This window comes from Callospermophilus lateralis, chromosome 8 (genome assembly GCF_048772815.1).
Source record: "Callospermophilus lateralis isolate mCalLat2 chromosome 8, mCalLat2.hap1, whole genome shotgun sequence".
In the NCBI taxonomy this organism is placed as follows: domain Eukaryota; kingdom Metazoa; phylum Chordata; class Mammalia; order Rodentia; family Sciuridae; genus Callospermophilus; species Callospermophilus lateralis.
The window spans coordinates 138,694,340-138,721,957 of record NC_135312.1 but is presented as its reverse complement, the minus strand read 5'-3'; the positions used below and the strand labels follow the sequence as shown (position 1 = coordinate 138,721,957).

General features: G+C 42.6%; 1 protein-coding gene across 3 annotated transcripts in view; it reads right to left on the bottom strand.

The window, feature by feature from the left end:
- Nucleotides 1-27,618, bottom strand: part of Prdm5 (PR/SET domain 5) — a 137,548-nt gene that overhangs the window by 70,518 nt on the left and 39,412 nt on the right. For all 3 annotated transcript variants that reach the window (XM_076864473.2, XM_076864471.2, XM_076864472.2), the window contains 6 exons: nucleotides 18,990-19,164; nucleotides 15,835-16,015; nucleotides 14,399-14,520; nucleotides 10,217-10,296; nucleotides 5,176-5,260; nucleotides 3,887-4,044 (listed from right to left, as the gene is read on the bottom strand). In XM_076864473.2, coding sequence (XP_076720588.1) covers nucleotides 3,887-4,044; nucleotides 5,176-5,260; nucleotides 10,217-10,296; nucleotides 14,399-14,520; nucleotides 15,835-16,015; nucleotides 18,990-19,164 — 801 coding nt within the window. The remainder of the gene's footprint in view (nucleotides 1-3,886; nucleotides 4,045-5,175; nucleotides 5,261-10,216; nucleotides 10,297-14,398; nucleotides 14,521-15,834; nucleotides 16,016-18,989; nucleotides 19,165-27,618) is intronic.

Below are 27,618 nucleotides of genomic sequence, written 5' to 3'. Positions count from 1 at the left end.
TTCAACACACATGCAGGCACACGTATATTATTTCATAAGTGATCCTAACTCGTACCCTTTCTATTTTTTAGTGGCTATTCATGACCTCTAGTAAATTGGTTCCTAAGCTGGCCGTGGTGTAAAATTCACTACGACTGGATGAACACTGCCCTGAGGGGCCCAGTACAATCACTGCAAAAAAAGCTGTGACTAGTCATCCTTGGTGGCTGCTATAGTACCACCCTGGAAGGCCACAACGGTCTGAAAGGTAGGCCTTTCTCTGACAGACACACACCCAGCCCTGGGGATTATCCATGGCTCGGTCCTCTGCACCTCCATCCTGCGTGGGAGGCAGGAGGCTACAGGTGCACCTGTTCCTTGCATTAAAAGTTTGAGAGGGAACGGAAGGCAGAGGAGGGTTAGCTAACTCCAGTGATCCTGAACTTACTCAACTGAGATTTACATCATCAAAATAGAGCTGGAGCCAGAGAAATTGTTTTTTTAAACTGGATCTTGATTTACAACTCCAGATTAAGTGAATATCAGAAAGGATGGGGTGTAGGAAGACTCACCATGACCTACTGAGCCTACACTGTGGGCAAGGCGACAGAATCAGTGGCTGTGGTTCATTTTTGTCTTTCCCTTTTTATTGGTTCTTTTTAGTTATATATAATGTTAGAATTCATCTTGACATAATTACAAAGGCATGGAATATAATTTGGTCTGATTCAGTCCTCAGTACTTCCCCTTTCCCCCACCTTCCCTCTACTGATCTTTCTGCTATTTACTAATAGTTGTTTTGTCTGTTTGTCTATTTGTTGTTTCTGGGTCTCGGGGACCTGCATGAGGGTGAGTCTCACGGTGGTACACCCACACGTACACAAGAAAGTCAGGTGAGACTACTCCTTTTGCTGTTCTTCCCTCATCCCATCCCTTTTCCCTCTCCCTAAATCTCCTTCATCTAGTTCACTGATGTTTCTATTTTGATAGAATTCCCTACCCCACCCCTTTTCCCTTTGTCTCTTGCTCTGTTTCTGTCTCTCTCATTCCTTACTTTGGACTAATTTCCACAAAAACATTCAACCTTTGATGTTTGGGGTCTAACTTATCTCACTTAACATGATAGTCTCTAGTCCATCCATTTACCAGCAAATGCCATAATTTCATTCTTCTTCATAGTGCTAAATTTTTAAATAGAAATCATTCCTTTGAAACTTCACTATATAATGAATGATAATGTTCTTTTTTCAAGTAAATCTAAATGATAGAAGATAAGAATTGGCCCAAAATAAGACAAGTATAATGAAAATGCACAGCAAACCAAATACATACCCAGCAAACCAAAAGAACATTTAATTTATTTATAATAACAAACCTTGGGCCTGGGACATAATGAAGAGATGATGGATTCTTAATGTTTTTCTTCTGAGTTCCTTGGCACATCCTTATTCTGAAGTCTCCTAACTAGCCATGAATGAATAATGGTAGAAGAAAAGCTTGATTCTTTTCTCACATGATTCTTGGAGAACTAGTTCAGATATTTTCACATAACCATACCAAACACACAGCAGATCAGCACACCGTCAGGAACACATATGTCAAAGGCAGAGGATTGAATGTGCTTCCATGCAGGAAGGTCAGCCACCATGCCTCTGCCTTTCCAAGGCATCACCAGTACTTTCACGTGATTTATGACTGAGGGCATGAGAGACGGTGCAAAGATCCTATGCCGAATTCCCACATGGCACATAACACAGCCAAACTGTGAAAATCTCATAAACGTGGGTGGATCAGTTTCATCGAGAAAGGAGCTGGAAGTTCCAGAGAGTGAGCAGGAAACTGGCCACAGAGTTTTTTACAGCCATGCAATTCCAGAGCAGTGGCAATGCACACAGCTCTCCCTGCACACATTACACCTGGGTTAAACACATGGGCAGAATGCAGGGACAGGCAGAGACAAGGAATACTATCAACAGTCCGCTGAGTCTCCAGTAAACTGAAACTGCTGTCATAATTTTTAAAATGATTTCAAAGGAGGTCAAGTCATGTCTTTGGAAAGTCCCTCATAAATATACTGAAGTCACTATAATCCCCATAGAATATCAAAGGTGAAAAAATAAGTAATGAGCTGTTTTAAAGGGACGGTATGAGGTTACATAATAGCAAACATTCGTCACATCACAAGTATGTTTTCACATGAATTTTTAGGACCTTGAGTATCTTTGGACACATTTCCTGAATTCGACTCAAACACTATTTATCATCCTCACAAAACAGATAAAACAAATGTGTTCTGCAACAAGAACTGGAGCAAAAGTCAATGGTAAGATGGGAAATCAGCAGAACCAGCTAGGAGACCATGATGTGAGGAGGGAGAGGGAAGCCAGCCTGCAGCTGCTCCAGGGGGCTGCACAGAACCCTGAGCAGCAGCAGGGCATGCACTACAAACAGTGAGCATGGGAACCCCACTTGTCACTGGGCGTCATGACAAGGCTGGACTTGGGTGATTTCCCTGGAGTGAGACGAAATAAAACTAAGAAGCTGACTAAATGGCATGAAGGGGCTGGGGTGGAAACCAACTATCAAGATGCTAGAATAGCAAGGGCAGGCATGGGCTAGGGTGCAGCTCGGTGGTAAGCAATTGCCCAGCACCTGCACTACCCTGGGGTTCATCACCAGCCCCAAAAGATATATGTAAGCAAACTGACAAGAAAGGGGCATTCGAGAGGGTAGTGAGAGGGTGCAGAAGGCAGGGTCTTCATGATTTGGCCCTAATTCTGTAAAGACTCAAGACTAAAGAAAGAGACTTGGGTAATCATGTACTTCTGTCATTAACAGAAAAAGAAACTGCAGAAGAACAGTTATCTGGGGCAAAGAGAACGAAAAATCCACTCTGGAGCATGCTGAACACATTGTCAAAAGCATGCCCAGCTATGAACCTAGCAAGCAACTAAAATATGGGTCTGAAGCTTGTGTACTTTAGAAAGTGAATCATCTGGAATTCTTTGGTACAGCTTTGATGGCAACATTACGGGTACAGTCAAAATCTTAGGGGGAGAGAGCACAGAAGATGTCCAGAGCACCCAGGCCATTCTCCTGGGCCAAGGGAGGCTGACAGCATGGAGATGTGCCCAAAGGCCCTATGTCAGAGACTTTGTCCCTGGCTTGTCCCCAACCTTGATGATACTGGGAGGTGTCAGAACCTTCAGGAGATGGGGTCTGGTGGGGGAAGTGAGGCACTGGGATGTGCCCTTGAAGGGGACACTGGGACCCTAGCCCCTTCCCCCGAACCCAGCCATCTCCCTGCTGCCCAGCCACCATGAGGCCAGCAGCTCTGTTCCAGCACGCCCCAAGGAGGTTCTGCCTCCCCACAGGCTTCAGAGCAAAGGAACCAACCTGGACGGAAGCCTCAGACACCACGCTCTAAAACAAATCTTTCCTCCTCGTAAGTGGCTTATATCTCAAGTATTTTGTCACAGTGACAGAAAGCTGACAGAGGCCAAAGAAGTCAGAGAAATTGCAAAAGATCTAGCAAAATATACCATAAGGACACCAAAGATGAGAACATTTCCAAAAGGCAACATAAGTAGAGATAAGTCTTTTAAAAAAGGAGGAGGAGAAGGAGGTCTTGGCACTCAGCACCACCCCACAGCTGTCAAAATTAATTTAACAGCCGAGAGTTAGTTCATTGATTTAATAGCTCAGTAATGCTTGCTTATCAGACAGCTTCTGTAGAGAAGGGAAGCCGGAAGCCCCGCAGAGCCAATTGGTCTGAGGAGCTATAAGAGAGTAGAAGCAAGATGTTCTCCAGGCTCCACCACACTCCGAACGCCCCAGATGCCTAGGGATAAGCAACTGAAAATCATTATCAGCAAATAAGTGAAAAAAAATCTGAATATGCTTTTACCTTCTTGTGATTCTTGTAGACATTCCTGTGTGCGAACCCCTTTCCACAAAGCTTGCACTTGTAGGGCTTGTCTTCACTGTGAATGACTTTGTGGGCGCCCACTTGATCAAGCCTCTTGAAAGACTTGTTACAAATCTCGCAATGATAGGGCCGTCTTTCTGTGAAAAATGAGTGGAGAAGGCTCATGTCTACACAAAGTAAAGGGTCTGAGGGACACATTCTACCCTCAAACCACAGGAGCATAAGTAATCTAAAACGTGGTTACACTAAAGGAAGCTGCCACCTTATCCATCATGCCAGGTACCGGAGTCTGTCTGCAAGTGGAAGGTGAGCTTGCTCTTCTGCAGGCCTGTTTTGAAAACTAAAGCTTCCATGTGAAGAAGTTTAAGTTCAAAGGCAAAATCCAGATGAAAAATGGGCTGAGATGTGTGAGTTTAAATCAGACCCTAAGGCAGGGAGGAGACGGCGGGAGTTGGGAAAGAGCCTCTGCTGGGCCATGGGCACTCTGCAGCAGAGCTTCCACTTCCCAGCGTATGAGCACTCAGACGGAGCACAGTCCACCTCTACCCCAGGTAACCTGAAAGACTTGTTACAAATGATGCCCATAACTAACTTAAAAAATACTGTGCCAATCAAAGCACACCTGAAGGCCACCAGTTTTTAATCTGACTTTAATTTGCTAAAACACCTACATCTACCTCCAAAAAGGGTGGACATTAGAAAATATCCTGACTTCAAATGGCCTCAAATTGGGCATCTTGACTTCTAGAAGAGACTTCATTGAGAAAAAATTGTTTCCAGAGTTGACTTTTTTTAAGTCTGCATAAGTGCAGCTCCTGCTGCTGAAACTGGCTTCAGAAAGATACTCCAAAGCATATTTATAAATCCCTCTTGACAATGACTTATTAGGGTTGCATTTAGAATGTAAGGTGTCCATCAATGTAGACCCTGAGACTGCAGAGCCTCCCAAGTGTGAGACACTGCCAGCAGCATAACAGGGACCTCACCTAGCCTGTGCAGGCACCAGGATTCCACTGCACAGATGAAGAATACAGAAACTGAGATCCAGGAGGTGCAGGTGAGGAACTGAAAGGGAACGGTGAAGACTTGCATGTCCTTCAGTCCAACCACCTTTGCTTTATAAACAGAGTTCAAGAGGATTCAGTAATTTGCTCAAAGTCACATGACTAGTTAAAGCCAAGCCAAAACTCAGAGCAGGGCCATGACTCTGAGTCCTGGGAATGACAGGATCTTCTTCAGGATCTCAACAAATGAAGAAGCAGCATTACCTGAGTGGGTGATGAGATGGCGCTTCAGCTGATTGGCTGAGACAAACTTCTTCATGCATTCTTGACAATCAAAAATCTCATGGACCTGCAAGAGGTTAGTGAACAGTTAATCAGCCGTTGAAGCCTAACAAATCACATGAAACCCAAGCAAAAGCACAAACATAGGGGCAGCTGCTACTGCCATGTCCAAATGACCCAGTAAAATTCAGCCCTGATTTGCTCATACTGCCCTGAATAAATTAAAATGCAGTGAATGCATTCCTAGTAAAAACACATCATCCAAAGGAAACAGACTAAAGCTGCTTAAATATGCAATGACTGACCTACTTAGTTCATGTCAAATGTATATGCTCTATAAAAAGTACAGCTAATACATTAATTCCTTTGTTGTGCACAAATTTAGACTTAGACATCTGTAAACTGCAGGTAATACTGTTCCTTTTCTAGTAACCAAGGATATTTTAAACTTAAATGTATGTAGCACAGAGCAAAGTATTAATTACAGCAGAAGACCAGAAGAGAGATGACTCTGAAGGCATTTAGTTCTCAGTGCAAGTGTCCAACAACAAGAGAACCCCAGCCAAAAGAAAACGGGAGACGCAGGTCCAGGGAGCCAAAGCCAAGCAAACGGAGGATGAAGCATCTAAAGGTCTGACCTAAGACCTGAGGACTATAGCAGTGATTGCATAATGCACTCAAGGTCTATTGTAACCCGAGTAGGTCACGCTGCCCTTGCACTGGAATGGGGGTGGGTGACTGTGAGATGGTGATATGTTAATTTGTTTCACTATAACAACTATTTTACTACATGTGTATGGGTTTGTATCCCATAATATCATATCTTAAATATATACCATAAGATGTATATTTAAAAAAATCATAATGACAGGGATATAACTTTAGCTAATAATTACTTAATATAAATGTTACAGTTGAATATTACATTGGTTCTTTCCCTCCCAGACTCTAGATCAGGGAAATGAGTCAGTGGTTAAAAAGTGGAAGTCCAGTTTATTACCAGAACCAGGATTCTAGGTCCTAAAGCAAAGTCCCGCACAAAGCCTTGGGTGGGAAATGCTGATCATCAATGAACAAGAGCACCAGTAACTCGGCTGAGGACTCAGAACTGGTCTGGTGGAGTCATGTTCATGGCCCACCTCATCAAAGGCACAGTCGGAACATGATCCAGATAGACAAAGCATGCAGCCTGATGCAGAACAGCTGGAGACACACCCAAGGACCAAGACCCTGGACCGGTGTAGCACCACAGTGATGTGGGGGGATGGGCTGTCCCCTGCCACATTTTCCTAATCTAAGTGACTAGGACAGGACTCAAAGCAGAGAGGGGGAAAGGGGAAGACACAGGATGAGGCCCACAGATGGGAGCCTACAGTCCAGGCCCACCATCACTGCCAGGCCTGAGGCAAGTCCAAGGCAGCAACCCTTGCTGCTTCTGTCTAGCCTGACTCTTGGGGATCTGGAAACTTCACCTGAGAAAAGCCAAGCAAAGTAGAGAAACAGCAGCAGCAAAAGCCACCCTTGTGGGAGGGCCTGACATGTGCTCTTTAGAGATGTACAGGAGCTATGGGGTCTGCAGGATTCCTGTACAAAGGCCATCCTGCAGAGAAGCGTGGTCTCCACCTAATCAGGGTCCTTTCCAGAGCCCAGTGCTCAAGAGCAAGATACAAGTATCACAGAGCTCAGAAGAAATGTGTCTGTCCAATGCGTGCCAAAGGCTGCTCCTTATGTAATTTTGAAATGACCAATATGATAAGCCTCTGAGCCATACATAAATTAAAACTTTATTTCTTTTCAATCCAGTCAGATATGGTGGTACACACCTGTAATCCCTGACCCTTGGGAGACTGAGGCAGGAGGATCTCAAGTTCAAGGCCAGCATGTAGCAAGAACGGTCTCAAAATAAAAAGGGCTGGAGATGCAGCTCAGTGGTAGAGCATACCTGGGTTCAATCCTCAGTACCACAAAAAAAAAAAAAAAAAAAAAAAAAAAATCACTAGTCCACAAAGAAAAACAAACAATTAGACGAAACACTGCTAGATACTCATGTATTCACTTCTTAATGCTCACAGCTTCAGAAATAGGAAAATCTTTTCAAGGTTGAATTAAAAGGATAGTCCCAAAATTACAAAAAAGTGATCATGTACTGTACAAGAGAGCGTGCCAAACCTATTTCCAAATACCCAAGGCTGCTCAACAAACCGATTTAAAGTCAAATGATAGGTGACACTATTAGGATAAGAAGTAATCCTCAATTAAGATTCTGACCCAGATGTAAAGGTCACTCCAAGAAAATAATCAAAAACATTCCAAACATTCTAGCCAAGCATTTGTCCTGGAGCAGCAGGAAAAATGCAAGTGGTGGTGGACCTGAATGGAGATTACAGCAAAATTCAAACCCAAGGGCTAAAGAATCACAAGGTCACCAGCCAAACCAACATTGCTGGTACTTTTCCAAGACCTGGTTAGCCTGAATATTGATCAGTGCCCCTACCAGTAGCTATATATGCCCCTAAACTGTATATTCAGGCAGCAATCCCTATTGGGACACCCCTCTTACTCCTGCAGAAGCACTGTCTCTTTTCTTCTCATGTTACTCTTGCCTTCTGTTATTTTCTGTGGATTTCATTCTTGGAATGTGCTAGACAAGTACCTGGAAAGCGACTGGTGAGCTGCTGGGGTCTGCTGAGACCCTGGAGAGCACAATCCCCATTAACAGCTGCAACACACCACTCAATAATAGTAGAGAAAAACCTGGTTTTGCCAGTTGTGACCTCAGAGCTGACACCAGTAGGCACCCCCTGCCTTGATTAGCTCCCAACACTAAAGAGAGTTTTCTGAGCTGCAGAGACCTTCAGCTTGCACAGATCCACCCACCAGCAGAAGCAGAGAATCTAGTCTCATCTCAAATTGCAGTTTCAATACAATTTAATTACACCCAAAGCTATGTAGAAATATTTTGAAAATAATTAATTGGGAATAATATGTTACCATTTTTAAGTTCTAATAATTGTCAAGAGGGACCACAACATTCCTTGTTTTAATATAGGATAGTGTCTATTGTCATAAAGCACCATCTACTGGCAGGGTGATGCCGGGTAGCTAAACTCTATTAGACATTAGACACACCCAACCAAAGATGGCCAAAACTGTCAGCAATACAAGCTGCCTAGTACTCAGGAAGGTGAAACTTGAGCGGCAAGGCTATTAGGGAGGAAGGGCTGTGTTAAGTCAATAAGGACTAGGGCTCCATAAGGGCTCACCTCAAAGACAGGAGCTACAGCCCCTCTACCAAGATGCTCCTCTAGGGGAGAAGCTCTTACGTTGAGAAGGAAACAAATGGATAACAGGACATTGTTCAGAAATATTCTCCAAAGTGAACTGTGCTAAAATGCTCTATTTGGTAAACTATTCTAAATTTCAACCTCTTTAAACAAATCAGGGAAATAAACCATAAAATAATAAAAGTAAGAGGATATTTAGAAAACATCTATTCCAGTAGCTTGATCTTTTTGACAGAATAGGTTTTTCTTCCTGAAGCCAGACAAGCGATGGGAGGGGAATGAGATACCTAAAAGAAGGGACATCTGCAATGGCACCCAGGCAAACTGTCCAAGGTAATTTCTGTACATGTACTAAATTCTGAGTAATACAAAGATCAGCAAGACCCCCGCAGAGGAATGATACACATTCACAAGACACTTCAATTTTTTAAATAATCTAATTAAAATCACTATTTGGAAACTTTACCCAAAAAAAGAATTTAATAGCACTAAGAGAACAAAACCAAAAACTCAACCCTGATATGTTCAACACTGAGGACTAGTGACACCCAGAGCCCCCACCCTGATTCACAATCAGGCTGTTCCACCACTTCTCCATATGAGGATCAAAACTGTTCCAGAAACCGGAACTGCAAACATGTCAACAAAATGATTTAACTGTCTCAAGTGCTAAATTAAGTCCACAAAAATGGTTGGAGCTACTAGACTAGATTAAAAATCATAATAAATTTCCAGTACCATCAAGTTATTTTGAAATACACCTATGTACACAGAGAGAGACAATTCATATTACAAAACACAACAAAAGTAATTTTTCACCTTTGTAACAGAATGTAACATGTACATTTTGGACCCTAGCAATGACATTAATGAAAATATAAATTCAATTTTAACTCTCTTTTATTATACATTCTATTAACTAGAGGATAATATTCTTTTTTTTAAAGTGGGGGGGAGAGAGAGATTTTTTTAATATTTATTTTTTAGTTTTCAGTGGACACAACATCTTTATTTTATTTTTATGTGGTGCTGAGGATTGAACCCAGCGCCCCGCGCATGCCAGGAGAGCGCACTACCGCTTGAGCCACATCCCCATCTCAAGGCTAATATTCTTAGGAAAGAATTACCATTTATTTTTCAGATTAATTTTTGCTACAAAATAATAAATTTTTATCCTTTTTGTAAAATGTTAAATTCATTTTATCCTAAGGAATCATTTTGTCTGCTAATAACACCTAGATATACAATCATATCAGTGCACGATTTACCACATCAACATGAAAAATAGAATGGAGTAAAATCAAACTCAATGGACCCTTACATGGCAATTCACATCATCACGAAATCACACAATGCAGCTCTCGCCTTTGTTGTGCCAGACTAAACTATGACATGCACTCATTTCAAAACCATAGGTCACTTGCCAGCACATTCCAAAAACGCATGGTTTTCTCACTGACTTATATTTCCTGAGCAAACAGCAACGGACAAGGCCATGAGCCAAGGCAGGTGTTTTAGGAAAACCTCGGCCAGAAACGACACAGGGCAGAGGGGCAGTGTGTTCACCAGTGCTGAGCAATGACAGCAGCTTGCCTTTCTGCACACTGGCTCTGTGCTCTAGAATACGGGACCACTAAGATTCATGACAAAGCTCTGTCCTGGGTCAGTCAGCCACAAGTTCACATGGCAGACACCACGAGCTGCTGACAGGCCTCTGCGAGTGGGTTTGTCTCACTGACCTTCCTGTGCTCCTGCAGGCTGGAGGCAGAGGAGCACTTTTTACTGCATACCGAACACACGAGCTTTTTCTTAGGATCTCCTAAAAGAGAAATGAAAACCCGTCATGAATTAAATGAGACAATAAGGGGCACCACAGGGAGTTTCCACAGGGTATGAAATTCCACTCCATAACTCAGGCGCCAGCATCCATTCAGATGGGAGGGAGAACCATCCATCAAACTCACATAAAGAGCGAGTGGTATTTGAGATTCTTTCTTTCAAATGTTAAGAGATATGCCGCTTATATTCTGCCTTCTACGTGCATGGAACAGACCTCTTTCCCTTTCCCATGTCCTAACCAAGAATCGCACATCTCCATGAACCATCAAGCCAAAGCTGAAATGAGCCAAATCCGCTTATGAAGGGAAAAACTGAATTATCAATTCACAAGTTGATTTTTCTACTTCCTTTATATTTCAATAGAACATTATATTTCATCTCATAGGGTTATAAAGATGGAATTCATAAATTAGATTATTCTATCATTAGACTTTAACAAAATCTATGAGCACACTTTTTAGCAAATCAATGTTAGGAAATAGAATAAGATAAAATCAAGCAGGATTAAACATTATATTGACAATCCACACCTTCATATATTAAACATTATATTGACAATCCACAGCAAAACAAAGCTGACTTTTGTGCTTCTCATATAGGGATTAAATTTATAGTGGATCATTTTACAAGCTTCACAGTGGTTATATAAATGAAAAGACTTGATAAAATATGTGAAAAGATTGATTAAATGTGATACAGTAAAAGTATCATCTTTATCACCACAAAGAGCCACAAAATGATCTGTCAACTTTTAACTGATTTCAAATACACAAAAAGTAAATACATGGTACAGTGAACGGTGGGCCCATTACCCACTTGACCACGGCAGACCACACTTGCTCCTGTCCAACCTATACTCCCCTCTCCCCATTTCTTTATTACTTTGAAGCAAATCCAAAGCAAGCAAAACCGGAAATATGAAACAGTTTGGTTTTGTTATAGGATAATGTTTATAAAAGAAAAACATACTTTAATAAGAAAAGAATAAAAATTTTCATCTTGAATTTCCAGGTATCCCGAGTAGCAGCACATCCACACCACGCCCAGCACTGCAGCCAAGAACACATCCTTGGTGCTGTACAAGGAGGAGCGCTGCTGAATAAGAAAAGGCTCCCAAGCAGCATGAACACCTGCCACATGTCCATCAACCTCTCTGTACACACAGCCACCTGAAGGGCACTGGGAAGGAACACTCCCTCTCCAGCTCCCACCAGCTGGGATTGCCCATCTTCCGCCCAGAATTCCTTTTCACCCCTGCCCCATCTGGCACTGTGGCTGTTCCCTAAGGCTGTGCCCTGTCTTCCCTACAGTGGGTGCAGGAGAAAGAGGGCAGAGAAGTGGGTTTCTTCAGGCAGCCCTCTCACCTCACTCAGCACCCCAGCTCGACCACATTCCCTGCCCACTCTCTAGTCTTTTTCCTCCTCCTCACATCTCCTCTTCCACTGAGATCTGGAATCTCAGTTCCTTTGGGGAAAAAAATGCAGAAAAAGCTTGTGGCTATGAAAACAGATCATCTCCTATAATTACACTCTCCTCACCAGCATCCATAGGACCTAGCAAAGGAGAAGGGCAGGAACTGGGTTCAGAAGCAGCCCCTTCGACTGTGGGCCCCTTTTGGCTAAATGTAGAGGTTCTCACCACTCCACAAGCTCCCAGAGGTTCCAGGACAGCGGCACCTACACAAACCCAAACTAGACCCTGGTGCCACTGTGGCTTTTCTTTTAGCAAGTGAATCTGGTATTTGACTTGCACTCTCGGCTGTCAAGAATCCTCAGCTGGGTGGGGGATGCAGCTCAGTTAGAGAGGGCTTGTCAGGCATGCACAGGCCCTGTGTTCAACCCCTAGGGCCAGACAAAAAGAAAAATGTTCAGAAACACATTCCATAGTAGGCGACCATGAAAGGAATCCTCCACTTCCCCCAAACACTTGGTCACCCAGGTTCTAGGACCACAGCACCCTCCCTGCAGGTTAAGTACCTTCAGGAGCTAGCCCAAGGACCTGCCCACCGCATGCACAGCCTCTGTGGAGAAGTGTGGCCCACACCCACACTCTCTCGGCATCTCCCATCAGTAGCAGGAGCTACAGACCCTGTGCACCCTGGAATCCCTTGGTCCCTTTGTACTGAAGGATCCACAGCCATGGGAGCAGTACTTCACTGGCCACTCTCAGCAGGGAATGCTCTGTCCCAAATGTCTTTACGGCTCTCAGAGAAGAGGGAAGGCAAGAGAGAGGCCATGCATGAGACACTGAACTCATGTGCCAGACCCAGCAAAAGCACTGAATATTCTTCCTAAACACTAAGATTTCACATTTCACCCAATCTGCAAAATGGAAAGAAGAATAATAAAACTATTTCCTTTTATGAATTATTTTTGACAAAATCACCATGAATTTCCAGAAACTGCAATATTATAATATCCAAGGCCAGTTACAAGAAACCTCAAAAAACTATGCCCACAGCTGGGCACATGGTACATGCCTGTAATCCCGGCAACTTGAGTAGCTGAGGCAGGAGGATAGTGAATTCAAAGCCAGCCTCAGCAACTTATCAAGGCCCTGAGCAACTCAGCAAGGCCCTGTCTCTAAATAAAATACAATAAAGGGCTGGGGGTGTGGCCCAGTGGTTAAGCACCTCTGGATTCAATTCCAGGTACCACCACTACCAACAACAACAACAACAAAAAACAACTATGCCCACAACACAGCAGAAAGGGCACAGGCCCAGGACTTGGAACACAGATTTACAGGGTTTCTATGCTCATCTGGCTTCTTAAGTGGACTTTAAAACTGACTTCAGGGTTGGGGCTGTGGCTCAGTGGTACTTCTTTCGCCTGGCATGAATGAGGCACTGGGTTTGATCCTCATCGCCACATAAAAAAAAAAAAATAAAGATATTATGTTCATCAACTATATATATATTTTTTTTTAATTGACATCAAGGGCTCAGTGGTAGAGCACTAGCTACCCCTGCACATGTGGAGGCACTGGGTTTGATCCTCAGCACCACATAAAAATAAATAAAGTGAATATATTTTTTAAAAAAACTGACATCAAAGCTCTGTTACACGACATTGCAGACCTAGATGCAGAAAATTAAGAACAGCATTTTAATCAGAACAGCATTTTAAAAAACTATGAAAGCAATTCTATGAAAAAGCTATGCTTGTGATCATGGAGAAGGTCCCAGAAATTCAGAAAAATGTCACTGCCACACTTCAGCCACACGTTCTTCTAAAGGACAGACAGCAGACAACACCTGGAAGTCCTGGCGACGGGCACCAGCTGTGGTGCGCCTCCCAGACTGCCTGCCAGCACCGTGTGCAGCCCACACCCCAGCAGAGCTGCCATCAGCAGGCAGTAGCCATGCTCACAACCTCTGCCTGCTTTACTCAAGCTGGACTCAGAGACAACAGACACAAGAAGGAGGTTCAGACACTGGGCACTGATTACCTTCCCCCGAATGTGAGAGGAGACGAGAGGAACCAGCTATACCGTGCCCACTTCCTGATAGCCCAGGCATGGCAAGGGGGATAGCAGCCCTCGGATCATTACCTACGACAGGCTGAGTCTGCAAACCAATGACCACCGACCAAGTGCTGAGCAGTAAGATCCAAGTGACGAATTTTATACTTGTTTTGTTGATTAGCTAGCCACTAGAAGGAATTCAAATAGTATTGCTTTATTCACCTAAACGTATTCAATTCCCATGTCAAAATATAGTTAGAAATATTCTTCAATATAGAAGAAAATAAGCATTAAAATTGTATTAAATATAAAAAATATTAAGGTGAAAGGGCATCCATCACTTGAAGTTTGAAACTGTATCTGTACTTGTCAACAATTTATGAGAAGGCAATTTCCTATGTGGAAATATGAGAGTGATCATCAAGAAATATTAATGCTCTGTGGGTCTAATTACCAGGCACAAGCAGACCTGAGCTTAGTGACAGGAAAACAACAAATGCCACTGAGATCAACTTGAAAGGAGGAGCTTCCAGTGAAAGAAAGCTGTGCGTCTGTGCAAGGCGGGAAGAGTCTCCCAAAGTGAGGCGGAGCAGAGTGCGGCTTCCCCAGCTGCTCACCAGCATGGACATTTTCCTGGTGTCTTTTCAGGGCGTCTTTGCTCTTCAGTCTCTTCCCACAGCTGTTAGCCCTGCACACGAACCTTGCATCCCCACGGCACATCTCCTGGTGCTGCTCAAAGCTACAAGACAACCAGCAAGGGGACAAGCAACCGTGAGTGCACAGCATGACACGTAGCCACTTCATGCATTATCTAAGCAGGGGAGAAAGAAGGCTTAAATTCTTCAATTTAACTAGCGTAATACTGAGTCCCTGAGAAGCAAGGGACTGCACATGCAAAATGACCCAAATTGTGTAACAGCCAGCTGGTAACTCAGATGAAACCTCAGTGCTGAGCTGAAGAAGGGCAGACAGAGCACTGGGAACTGGGAGAGGCCTTCCAGGCTGCTGCCCACTGTGCGCTCAAGAGCACTAGAGGAAGAGAGAGGGACTATGACCTCAAGGGTAAGAGGCCCACCATGAGGAAAGCCATGGTAGCGATTCCTGGCTCCTCTGTTCTCTTTTTCAATCTGCACTAGCACCTTGTTTCAACAGGCTCCAGCTCAGCACAGGTATCTCTGGGGGACCAGGGAACACTGTCCTATAAGGCTGACTGGACTACAGTGTTACCAGGACGTACCCAGGCCCTGGCTTGACTGTTCCTTAAGAAACTGCAACAGAATCTCTAAATGCTTAACCTCCTGGTATCATAAACATTTTGGTTTCTTAAACATTTACTAAGTTTAAGTCAAACATTTTATTCTCAAATTTTATTAGCAAAAATGGATGCATCTAATGGATAGAAATGGTCTCAATACGAAATGGCATATTTTAGAATTTTACTTCAACAAAACCAAAAACAGGAACGTTTAACCTGTGTTAACGATTTCTTACCAATGCTTACTTAAATATGAGTTTATAGGTTTCATGATCCCGTGAAAGACAAGGATCACTTACATGCTATTAACATACACTGCTAAAATAATAAAGAGTTCACAGTAAGTAGTTCAGAGCAGGGGATCATTTAACTTTATCATAATCTCACATTCTGGATCTATTTGTCTTTAGATTATCCTCCAAGACTGCTCTTGAACAAACAGTGCTTTCCAAAACCTCGGTGTATTCCTCACACTCTGAAATCTGCACTCCTTGAACTCTTAGCTGGTTCCAGAGGGGACATGAGTGGAGCTGACTGAGACTTGCTGTGCCACCTCAAGCCCTGGCTCCATCATGCATATCTGGATGTCAGCTAGTGAACCATGCAGCTCAATTAACAAGGCCAAGTCATTAAGTGGACAAAGACAATCTACACCAGCAATGCTTACTTCAACTTCACAATCCAAACATGTAAAAAATAACATGCTACACTCAGAAAAGACTTTGGTGGCTGCCACTGTGGGACCCCACCCCTCCACGAGTCAGGTCAGACACAGCAGATGCTCTGTGGTGTACGCACTGTCTTTGCAAGGCCTGCTGGACTGGGAATTTCTTCCCACAGATCTTGCACTTGAATTCCTTCTCCTCGGTGGGCCTCTGGTGCAGCATATGGAGGTGCTCAGCAAGAATCTCCGCACTGGGGAAGCTGGACTCACACTGTGGGCAGGCGAAGTCCTCTGTGCAGCCAAGAGGATCTGCACCTTTACAAGGAGTGCATTAGTGAGGCCAAAGTTCAGAGCAAGAGTTGCAAGCTTGTGCACCGGCTTTGAAATCAAATTAACTATGTATAACATGAACTCTTTTATGTCTATGAACATTAAGTGTAAACATAACAGGAAGTATTACTGGAGAGAAATACATTCTTTCTAAAATAATTTACTTGTGTTTCACCAAATTAATTCAAATTCAAATTGAATTTTTAATTTACCCTATGCTAACTGTCCAGATCAGAGTCTTCAACTACAAAATCCTCCCTGAACTAGGCCACCTGTGGCTCACTTTTGGCTTCACAAGGACAAGTGCAGTGGAGGCAAACTGTGCTGAAGCATAAGGGGGTGACACTCGGGTGGAAAGACTGCCACCAGGGCATAGAAGCAGAAGGACCTGCAGAGCTCCTCCCAAGTCCCTCAGTGTGCCATGTAACTCCACCTTTCGAATACCAGACTCAGAAAATGTAAGGAAAATAAAAACGACCAATGATCCCATTCAGAAGAGACCACGGCTCCCCTGGGGCTCCAGGGCCAAGGGTCTTCCTACATGTGTATCTCATACACAGCAGAAGAACAGCTATGCTACTGTCATACTTCACAAGAAATGGTAGAGCCTTTTCCAAAATCTTCTCAGGCCAGGTATGTTTTTTAACCCTAAGGTAGCAAATTCATTTAACCCAACTCTCCACTGTCAGATGTCAGGGCTTCTTGTTTCTCTTGCTGAGATTTTGCTTTTTTTTTTTTTTTGCTTTTATAAGTGAGTCACTAAGAATTACAAAATGAAAATAGCAACAAAAAGTAATACCTGGTTCACACATTTAAAAAATATTTTATTAATATATTTACTTTATTTATTTTTATATGGTGCTGAGGATCAAACCCAGTGCCTCACATATGCAAGGTAAGTGCTGTACTGCTGAGCTACAACCCCAGCCCCTTAAAAAAATCTTTTTAAGTATCTACTAATTCTTATTACAAAGATGACAACTAATATTTTGATAACAGCAAAAACCAGGGCATTAAAACAGAAGTAGGATAAGTTATTTTTAAATTAAAATAACATATACAATAATAAGCCCTAGGGCAAAGGAGAAAAAATAAATAAAATAATACAGCCCCAGTGGCTGCTCTGAAAAGCCATCTTTGCACTGTTCTTGGGTCCAGCTCCCTGCTCACCACAACCAATGCATATTCTGGTGGCTTTACTGCCAAAGTCCCTGAACTCAGTTTCCTTTTTAACCCACTGCATCAGGTCACCAGCAGGCCCCACCATGTCAGACACAGCGTGGACATTAGCTCCAAGATCACCACCAAGGACTTAAAGGAGAAGAAGAAAGTTGTGAAGGAGGCAGAAAATGAAAGAGACGCCCCAGCTAATGGGAATGCTAATGAGGAAAATGGGGAGCAGGAGGCTAACAATGATGTAGATGAAGATGAGGAAGAGGAGGAGGAGGAAGGTGATGATGAGGAAGAGGATGGAGATGAAGATCAGGAAGCTGAGGCAGCTACAGGCAAATGGGGAGCTGATAATGATGTTGATACCAAGAAGCAGAAGATATCCGGATGAGGATGATCAGACAGCAAAAACGGAAAACTAAATGAAAAATAAGAGACCACCATGACATATTCACCCTCCACTTCCTGTCTCCAAATGTAAATGTGGTCACCTTTGAGTAGAGAGGCCCAGTACCTGTCCACTGTAGGCAGTGCCACCCACAGATGACACCTGCTCTTCACCACCCAACCAAAACCACAATATAAATTTGCATCAAGGCAGGAAAAAAACAACCAAAACTTCCAAGGCTCTGCTTATTTTCTTAAAAGTAATTTTTAAAAGAAAAATTTGTATTTTTAATCTACATTTTATATTTTTTGTGCATATTGTTAGGGATCAGCCATTTTTCATGATCTCAGATGACCAAAATAGCCTTGGGAGCATTTTCTGTCCTACTTCTTTCTGACTTGTGGTGTGACCATGTTCATTTATGATCTCAAAGGAGGAGAAAATACTCGTAAAAAAAAAAGCGAAAACAACAAATAATCTTAATTCTGAGCATTCGATAACTTTTTTTGTGAATTTACTTCAGCTCTACTATAAGTAGTTGGTTTGGAAATCATGGTTTAAAAGGCCAAAGATAAAAATGTTTCTTTTTTCTTTTTTTGTCTATGAAGTTACTGGGGTTTTTTGTTTTGTTTTTTGCCTGTTTGATGTATGTGTGAAATAATGTTGTCCAAAAATAAACTGGAATTTTATTGTAATCAAAAAAATTTGCTGTCACTCCAAATCCAAACAGCTTAAGGCATATTTGAAAGACATCATAGACCGAGCTTGTCATTACCTACCTCCTGAATAGTCACATAAAGCGCAGAAGCACACACTGGCACTGGGGGCAGCGCTCATGCCTCTGGCCAGCAACACAGGCACAAACAGAAACCTCCAGGAAGGCAGTTCAGGAAGCCTACCTGGCATCAAGCTAGGACAAACCACTAGTCCTGCTGGCTTCTACATCACAGCAGAAAGAGACCTCCAAAAGTTCCAGATTCCCAAACTATCCCAAACTAGAGCAAAGCCCAGTGAGCAAAGCACACCTCACCTCTGCACTCACCTTCCCCCAAGGTGTAGAAAAGAAGAGAACTTTCCAAGAGCCAGCTCTGGGGCAGGTGAGAGGCAGCACCAGGGCAAGGGTACGAAGATCCCACTGCATGTCACCCCAGCTCACAAGAGACAGGGTGAGACATAGGGACTCCCTGGCAGCTCTGGACCTTGGCCATCCCACAGGCACATCTGTCACCTCTCCCAACCCCTTTTCCTACATAAAAGATGAGCACACAGACGATGCCTTCTGAGAGAGCTTTTGACAAAAACTATTTCATCGACACCCTATTATAATAAGACCATGACTCAAACAGCTCAAACACCTTCTTCTACAACTTCTGTTCTCTCAGATCACCAGAGATGTGATACCTTTCCTGCCAGCTGAAGACTGGCCTTTAGAATCTTCTGCTGCTGCTTCTCTGATCACGGTCACAATCTGCTGCTCTTCCTCCTCCGCCTCCAGGTCACTGTCCAAGTAGCCAATTAGAAGCTCTGTGTCTGTCTCTATATCTTCCACTGCCAAATAGAAGATGTTCTCTCCTTCCTGAAACAAAGTTTTTTAAAAATGAAGATGACAATTAAGAAACTGTTTTAAGATATACTGAGTGCCATGTGCCCACCAAAGGATCCCATTTCATTTTTTATATCCTCAGCTGATCTAAACACTGAAAATGGAAAGTGACAATGTTCATTCATCTGGCAAATAATATACAAACATATATTATGTAAATATAGTGAATTTATGTCTAAAGTGAAATAAGGAAAATGATACATATTTTTAAAGAAAATTTTGCAACATTAACTGGTCTTCTGCGGAGGTCCATAAAAGCGATTTAACAGAATAGTGCCATTTACAAACCCAGACAAATAGCAGAAATCTTAACAATGATTTCATTATGATTAACATTAAACACAAAACTGGAACAGGAAAAAAAAATTTTGAAGTTCCTATCCAAACCAGAGGAATGGCAAACAAATTATTTTCCTGAAAGAATATTCAAAATGCAGGACCAAAAATAGCAGGAAAAATAGATCTTTAGGGGGTTTGAGGGGACAACTGAGCTGTCATGTGCACCCCACCACATCAACCTTCCCAAACCTCACTGAAATAAAAAAGAGTAAACAATTCCACCATCAACATACAAAAGATTACTTTAGAAAATTCCAGAAGATAGCAATCAGACAGTTGACACCATTGATAACTAATACAGAGGAAACCCCAGCCAGTAACAGACACAGAAGAGCAACACTGCAGAACCTTTCTAATGAAACCCAGAGAAACATCACAATTGGAATCGACTGGTACAAAATGTCACTCCAGGCCAGGGCCCATCACCAGGGAAGCAAGAACAGGGCTACTTAGCTGGCTATGCCAGGAGGAAGTGCCAGAATGCCTCTTTTACAGAGCTGAGCAAATGTTCCCAGTTTGGCTGCTGAGGACAAGAGAAGCAGAGCATAACCTGAATTTATTGAGCCTTCATGGTGGGCAAAGAAAGGAAAGATCAAGAAAATAAGCTCCACTCAGGAAACTCAATGAGGCACAGGAAAACACCTGCCTGACTTCAATGTGAAGGAGGAGGAACAGCAGGACATAGAGCAGAAGCAGGAGGGAGAGGGGAAGGGAGCAAAGGAAGAGCACAGGAAGAGTATGTGTAACCAATGAACAGGTGCATGTGCACCTGGATCCTGAGCAGACCAAACCTGGGGCTTCAAGCTGCTCATACACCATCATTCCAAGGAAGGGAAAGGAGCTAGTCTACCTCTGATGTTGACCTAGTTTGGGTTTTTTTTTTTTAATCTCTCTTTAACAAGGAGAGATTACTTTGTAATTTCAACAGAAAAAAAAGTAAAATTCCATGGAAGAGACAGAAATGATGATTATATGCATCCAAAATTATGGAAAGGAGGCTTGATTCAAAGGTTCAAAACGCTGAAAGAAATCTACCCATTAGATACAGTTAATTAAAGAGTGTTTGTGTAATATCAGGAACATCATGGAAGTTTTTGAATTCCGTACATCCAGAAACACACAAGTTATTTCTAATTAACAACGTTAAATTAACTTCTATATAATTGTTACTCATGGTGCAACAAAAATAAGCAAAAAGCATAGACTTTCGGCAAAAGGTCTCTTAAATTAAATCAGAAGTGGACTCCCCAGGGGTTGGAGAACACTGGTTGAGGGGGTTCCTCAAAGCAGCTAAGAACTCACCCAGTAAAGACCTCAGAAGAGTTATAAATCTTAGTACTTATCTGATCAATATCCAAGAAGTTGATTGAAACCTCTTTCTAGAGAGCACAGTGGTTGTTAATCTTGTGATGGCTTTCAAAATATGAAGATTATAATTTTGAAACATGATAAGACTATATTTGAAAGGAAAGCAAGGAACCAGGAAACAGGAAAGCAAGAAGTGAAAGATGGAGACCCGACAGAAATTCACACAAGAGAGTTTATTTGTCAGAGGTGACAAATAAAGGCCATCTCTCCATAGTGGAGAGAGGCAACACAGGCTTGGGATCTGCGGCTTTTATGGGGGAGGCTCAGGAATTAGAGCTGGGTGGGTCCTACAGAGGGTGATTAAGTTTGGGGTTGGTCTGCCCTTTGGTGAGAAATAATACAGCAGCCAAGGTTTGAGGGCGTGGCAATACACCTTTGGGCAGGAAAACAGCGGCTGTTACTTAGGATGGCCGCCCAGATGCAAAGCAAGGAAATTACAATATTTTTTTTAAATATTTATATTTTAGTTGGGCACAATATCTTTATTTTATTTATTTATTGTTATGTGGTGTTGAGGATGAACCCAGGGCCTCGCACTTGCTAGGCAAGCGCTCTACCACCGAGCCACAACCCCAGCCCAAGGACCTTACAATATTAAACTGTAGTCTGAAGACAGCACGTTGATCAGGGTGCTCTGTAATGAAGCACCATTTTAATACCCCAGCCAACCCAACAATGGGAGTGAGTGGTACCACCGCTCTGAGACCAGCCCCCTGCCCGCTGGGTCACCACAGGAAGAGACATAGCCACAACCCAGTGGCTTCCACCTGTGCGTTAACAGGGGTGTCCTTTCACTGGAAGGCCCTACCACTGTCCACCGGGGCCAAGGGGCCTGGTAGGAAAAAGCAAGGTATTCTTAGGCAGCCCTTGAGGGACTGGGGCCTATGGGAGGAAGTGAGGTCATTGTGGGTGTGCCCTTGAAGGCAACACTGGAACCTCAGATCTTTTCAATCTCTTTTCTTCAGGCCACCATGGAGTCAGCCGAGTTGCTCCAACCTGTACTCCCACCATAGACACAAAGCAACAAAGCCAGACAAACACAGACTGACATCACTGAAAGCATAAGCAAATATAAACCCTTCCTCCTTATGACAGAATTGCAAGTATTTTGCCACAGTAGTTCAAAGCTAACTAACACACCTACACTGCACTCACTTTTACTCTGCCCACAGTTCCTACAAGTTTCCATTATATCCTCCTCCTTCTAACCCTCTGACTCTCAGACCCCAGCACTCCCTAATTTCTGGAGTCCCGTGGAACTATTTTTGCCATGTGTGGGCTCATCCCAGGCCCAATCAGAAAGGATCCAAACAGGGCTTATGTGCTCTGTGAATCAAATCAGCTCCCTCTTGTCACTAGCCTGGCTACAACATTGTGCTCCATATCCAATAGCCACTTTAATCCATTTGCCCCATCATCCCAGATATGGAACATCTGCAAATACTTAAACATAAAATTTTAATACCAAGAAGAATAATTATATCATAATTATTATAATATTTTAATTAACATAATAATATATAAGCTGTAGATGATCTCCAACCAATTTTGATGAGCCTGTGCCAATTTCTTTGAAGTGTTCACAGACATGAAAACCAGGAATCTAACAGTTCACACTCAGATCCTGACAGTCATTCCTGGGTAACCCACCCATCACTTCCATTCCTGGCTTACTCCCCTGAACAGGCCCCTGCACAGCAGAATCACTGCTGTTTGAGCCTCAGGACCAGCTGCCTCCCTGGGACTCCACCTGGGGGCCAACATCCCACATAAGGTTCTGCCTTAGGACATAGCTGATTTTAAGGTTGTGCCTCAGGACACAGCTGATTTTATGAAAACACAAAGCTCTTTGCCATTCTGCTCTGCTCAAAAGCAACATTCCTCAGTCACTGGTTTTTACAGAATTATAATTTGAATATGCCATACAATGAGTGATTTTATGATTGTTATTCATCTTTGCATTACTGCCCATACTTTTGAATTCTTTTTCTTTTCATTTCTTTTGGTGGCACTGGGGATTGAACTCAGGGCAATTAACCACTGCCACGTCCCCAGTCCTTTTCATTTGGAGACAGGGTCTCACTCAATCGCTGAGGATGGCTTTGAACTCACCATCCTCCTCTCTCAGCTTCCCGAGTCACTGGGATTGTAGGTGTGCACCACCGTACCCAGCTTGAGTTTTCCATATTTGTAAGTATCCTTTCATTTTGCTCTATTTTATTTTCATTTGCACATCCTCTCTGGCTAATTATTTCTACTCTTAGTTGTTTGTAATATCAAAACTTTGCAACAGTCTACATGTCCAACGAGAAAATTAAAGGTTTGACAATTGGTTTCAAACGATTTATCAAACATCATATTTTGTTTTTGTTTATTTAACTAATTTTGTTTATTTACATATGACAGTGGAATGCATTACAATTCACATTGCACATATTTTCATATCTCTGGATGTACACAAAGTATATTCACACCAATTTGTGTCTTCATACATGTACTTTGGATAATAATGTCCATCACATTCCACCATCATTCCTAACCCCAATGCATCCTCCTTTCCCCTCTCACCCCTCTGCCCTATCTAGAGTTTGTCTATTCCTCCCATGCTCCCTCTCCCTAACTCACTATGAATTAGCCTCCTTATATGAGAGAAAACATTCAGCATTTGGTTTTTGGGGATTGGCTAACTTCACTTACCATTATTTTCTCTAACTCCATCCATTTACCTGCAGATGCCATAATTTTATTTTCTTTTATTCTGAGTAATATTCTATTGTGTATATATGCCACATTTTTATCCATTTATCTATTGAAGGGCATCTATATTGGTTCCACTGTTTAGCTATTATGAATTGTGCTGCTATAAACTCTGATGTGGCTGTGTCCCTATAATATGCTATTTTTAAGTCCTTTGGGTATAGAACAAGGAGAAGGATAGCTGGGTCAAATGGTGGTTCCATTCCCAATTTTCCAAGAAATCTCCACACTGCTTTCCAGATTGACTGCATCAATTTGCAGTCCCACCAGCAGTGTATGAATGTACCTTTTCCCCACATCCTCGCCAACACTTACTATTGTTTGTATTCATAATGGCTGCCATTCTGACAGGAGTGAGATGAAATCTTAGAGTGGTTTTGATTTGCATTTCTCTAATTGCTAGCAATGGTGAACATTTTTTCATATATTTGTAGATTGATTATATATCATCTTCTAGGAAGTGTCTGTTCAGGTACTTGGTCCATTTATTGACCTGTTTTTTTTTGTTGTTGTTGTTGTTGTTTTTTGTTTTGTTTTGTTGTGGGTTTTTTTGTTTGTTTTTTTTTTGGTTTTTTGGTGTTTAACTTTTTTAGTTCTTTATATACCCTAGAGATTAGTGCTCTAACAGATATGTGAGGGGTAAAGATTTGCTCCCAAGATGTAAGCTCTCTATTCACCTCACAGATTGTTTCTTTTGCTGAGAAGAAACTTTTTAGTTTGAGTCCATCCATTTATTGATTCTTGATTTTAATTCTTATGCCAATGGAGTCTTATTAAGGAAGTTGGGGCCTAATCCCACATGATGGAGATTAAGGCCTACTTTTCTTCTATTAGATGCAGGGTCTCTGATTTTATTCCTAAGTCTTGATCCATTTTGAGTTTTGTGCATACTGAGAGATAGGGGTTTAATTTCATTTTGGTGCATATGGATTTCCAGTTTTCCCAGCACCATTTGTTGAAGAGGCTATACTTTCTCCAATGTGTATTTTTGGCATTTTTGTCTAATATAAGATAATTGTAATTTTTGGATTAGTCTCTGTGTCCTCTGTTCTGGACTATTGGTCTACCAGTCTGTTTTGGTGCCAATACCATGCTGTTTTTGTTACTATTGCTCTGTAGAATAGTTTAAGGTCTGGTATTGCAATGCCATCTGCTTCACTCTTCCTGCTAAGAATTGCTTTAGCTATTCTGGGTCTAAATGTCCAACAATACAAGCTGGAGAAAGTTAAAAGTTTGACAATTGATTTTGAAAGATTTATCAAACATCATATTTTGGAAAAAAATATATATGTGTCTGTGTGTATATATGTAGTGTGTGTGTGTGCGTGTGTGTGTGTGTATATACATACCCTCAAAAAAAAAGATATAGACAAAGGTATTAGTAGGCTTGCTTCTCTTGGAGAAACTGCAATATTTTGTAGTTGTCTTCTGCTATAGTATATTTTACAGTGTTTCTAGAAAAAGAGAAAAGTAGACAATAATGAGCTCTGTTCCCTGATAGCAGGAAGCAGCACTCAGTATGTCCAGGGGCATAGGGCTTGGGCATGTCCAGGGATCAAGGTTTCTTTCTAAATCAATTAGCTGTGTGGCCCAGCAAATAGCCTAATCTGAAACTGCCAGTTCCCTCATCTGTACAATAAAGAAGATAATCTGCATCCTAGGATAGCTGCAAGGACTAAAGGTGATCACATCTGTGAAACCCTTCAGGGTACTAGACCCTGACCTGGGGCAAGAATTGGTTAAAGGTGCTATTCTGTGGTCTTACTTAACAAACTCCAAAGTCAGTACTTAAAATATTTTAAAAATATTTTGAATTTGCTCCAGCTACACTATTGCTCAGAGTTGCTTGGACCATGTACTTTCCATTAGACTGTACTTGGCCACCCTGCTCTTCACCAGAGCGTAGTATTGCTCCACTACCATCCTCCCAGCACTACAGGGCCACCCTTGCTCTGGGCTCCCTTCACAGCCTACATGCTGCTCAGCTGGCTGTCTGGCCATTACTGTCTGAACTAGGCCTGAAGTGGCCAACCATTTGTCCAGGACACAGACCTAGAGAGCTGAACCCGGAGAGGCCAGGATATTTTCTCTGATATAAGGAGGCTAATTCATAGTGAGGTAGGGAGAGGGAGCATGGGAGGAATAGATGAACTCTAGATAGGGCAGAGGGGTGAGAGGGGAAGGGAGAGTGCATTGAGATTATAAATGATGGTGGAATGAGATGGATATTATTATCCAAAATACATGTATGAAGACACAAATTGGTGTGATTATACTTCGTATACATCCAGAGATATGAAAATGTGTAATGTGAATTGAAATGCATTCCTCTGTCATATATAAATTAACAAAATTAACTAAAAAAACAAATATGATGTTTGATAAATCTTTCGAAATCAACTGTCAAACCTTTAATTTTCTCCAGCTTGTATCATTGGACATATAGACTGAAGTCCAGGCTGAACTGGTCGCCCTCATCAGAGCCTTCACTGTGATAAGGGGAGCCTCCCTCCATGTCTACACTGACTCTAAATACCCCGGCCACATGCTTCTCCCCACTCTGCTACCTGGAAGGAGAGCCGATCCTTACCACCAAGGGAACCTCAGTTACTAATGCCCCTTTATCTCCGACCTCCTTCAGGCCTCAGAGCTTCCCACTGCCATTGTATCTGAGGATGGCAGCTAAGAACCCCCTTCTCCAGTGCCACTTCCTTTCCTGACCTCTCCCCTTGCCATAGGCCTTTTCTAATGCTTGCCCCTTGCGCGATTAGCTTTATTCAAGATGAGATGCAAAGGATCTCTAACCAAACTGTGAACCAGCTTCTGTCCCAGGACTTCCAACCCCTCACCAAACTTGGGCTGTCAGGAGTCAGCATCGCCCAGCGCCTCCTGACCCTCACCATTGCCTCAGTGACACCCCACACCCCTCACAAGGGTCCAGATGCTGCCCCTTCCCAGCAGGAAGAAGTAATAGAAGATTGATCTATGCCCCTGTCCCTTAAGAGACCCAATAACAAACAAAAAGTGGGGGGGGATGTAAGGTCCTTGCTTAGCTTCTGGAAGGCCATCTTAAGTGACAGCCACCATGTTAAGAAAAATTTCACTTTCCTGCCCCAAGGGCTTTTCTGAGAAAAGCTCACCACTCCCTCCTACCAATACCACCCAGCTTTAATCCCTGATTAAATCCCAAACCCTGAGTCTATTTTGCCTCTCTCCCTCTATGGAGAGTTGTCCTTTATTTGTCAGAGCTGACAAATAAACTCTCGTGTATATCTCTGCCTGGCGCCATTCTTCATTTCTCGCTCACCTGTCTTGAGTTCCTCACTTTCCTTTCAGGATCGACTCTGTGGTTTCTGGGAGGAGAGGCATGTAAGTCCCACCTAATCAAAAATCAGATCTACACCAACCTGCTTGGCTGTGACTCTGAAATTTTGCTATTATTAACTTCAAGAGTTCTGTTACCTCCATCATAGTTTCAACCTTTTATCCACTAGCTGAAATGGGGCAAGAGGAGTCAGAGGAACAAGAGCCACAGAGGGATGCTGCCTGAGCTCACCTTATCTGCAAGGAGAGCAGTGCCATGTCTTGCCATGAACTGAGGAAGGGAATTTGGAATCTGACAAGGTCATGGAACACGATATAAATAATTTTAATCTATGTTTTTAAAATGAGAGTTTGGCAATTCTTCGGCAGTTTCCAAACTATGTAATACCAACTTTAGAAACATGAAATACTTTTAAAATCTAAATTTACTCCTTCAAAATTCTTTCAACTCTTAAGGTTGAGAGAGTGCACAGCAGAGTCAGATTCCGGGGTTCCCCTCCCACCCTGGCTGCACAGACCCAGGCAAGTCACTTAGAACCTCTTGCATTCAATACTTTGAAGACTATGACAATCATGACTCTCCTGGCAGGGTCCCAGTGAGGCAAGGAAAATGAACACAGGACACCTTCTATAACTTGA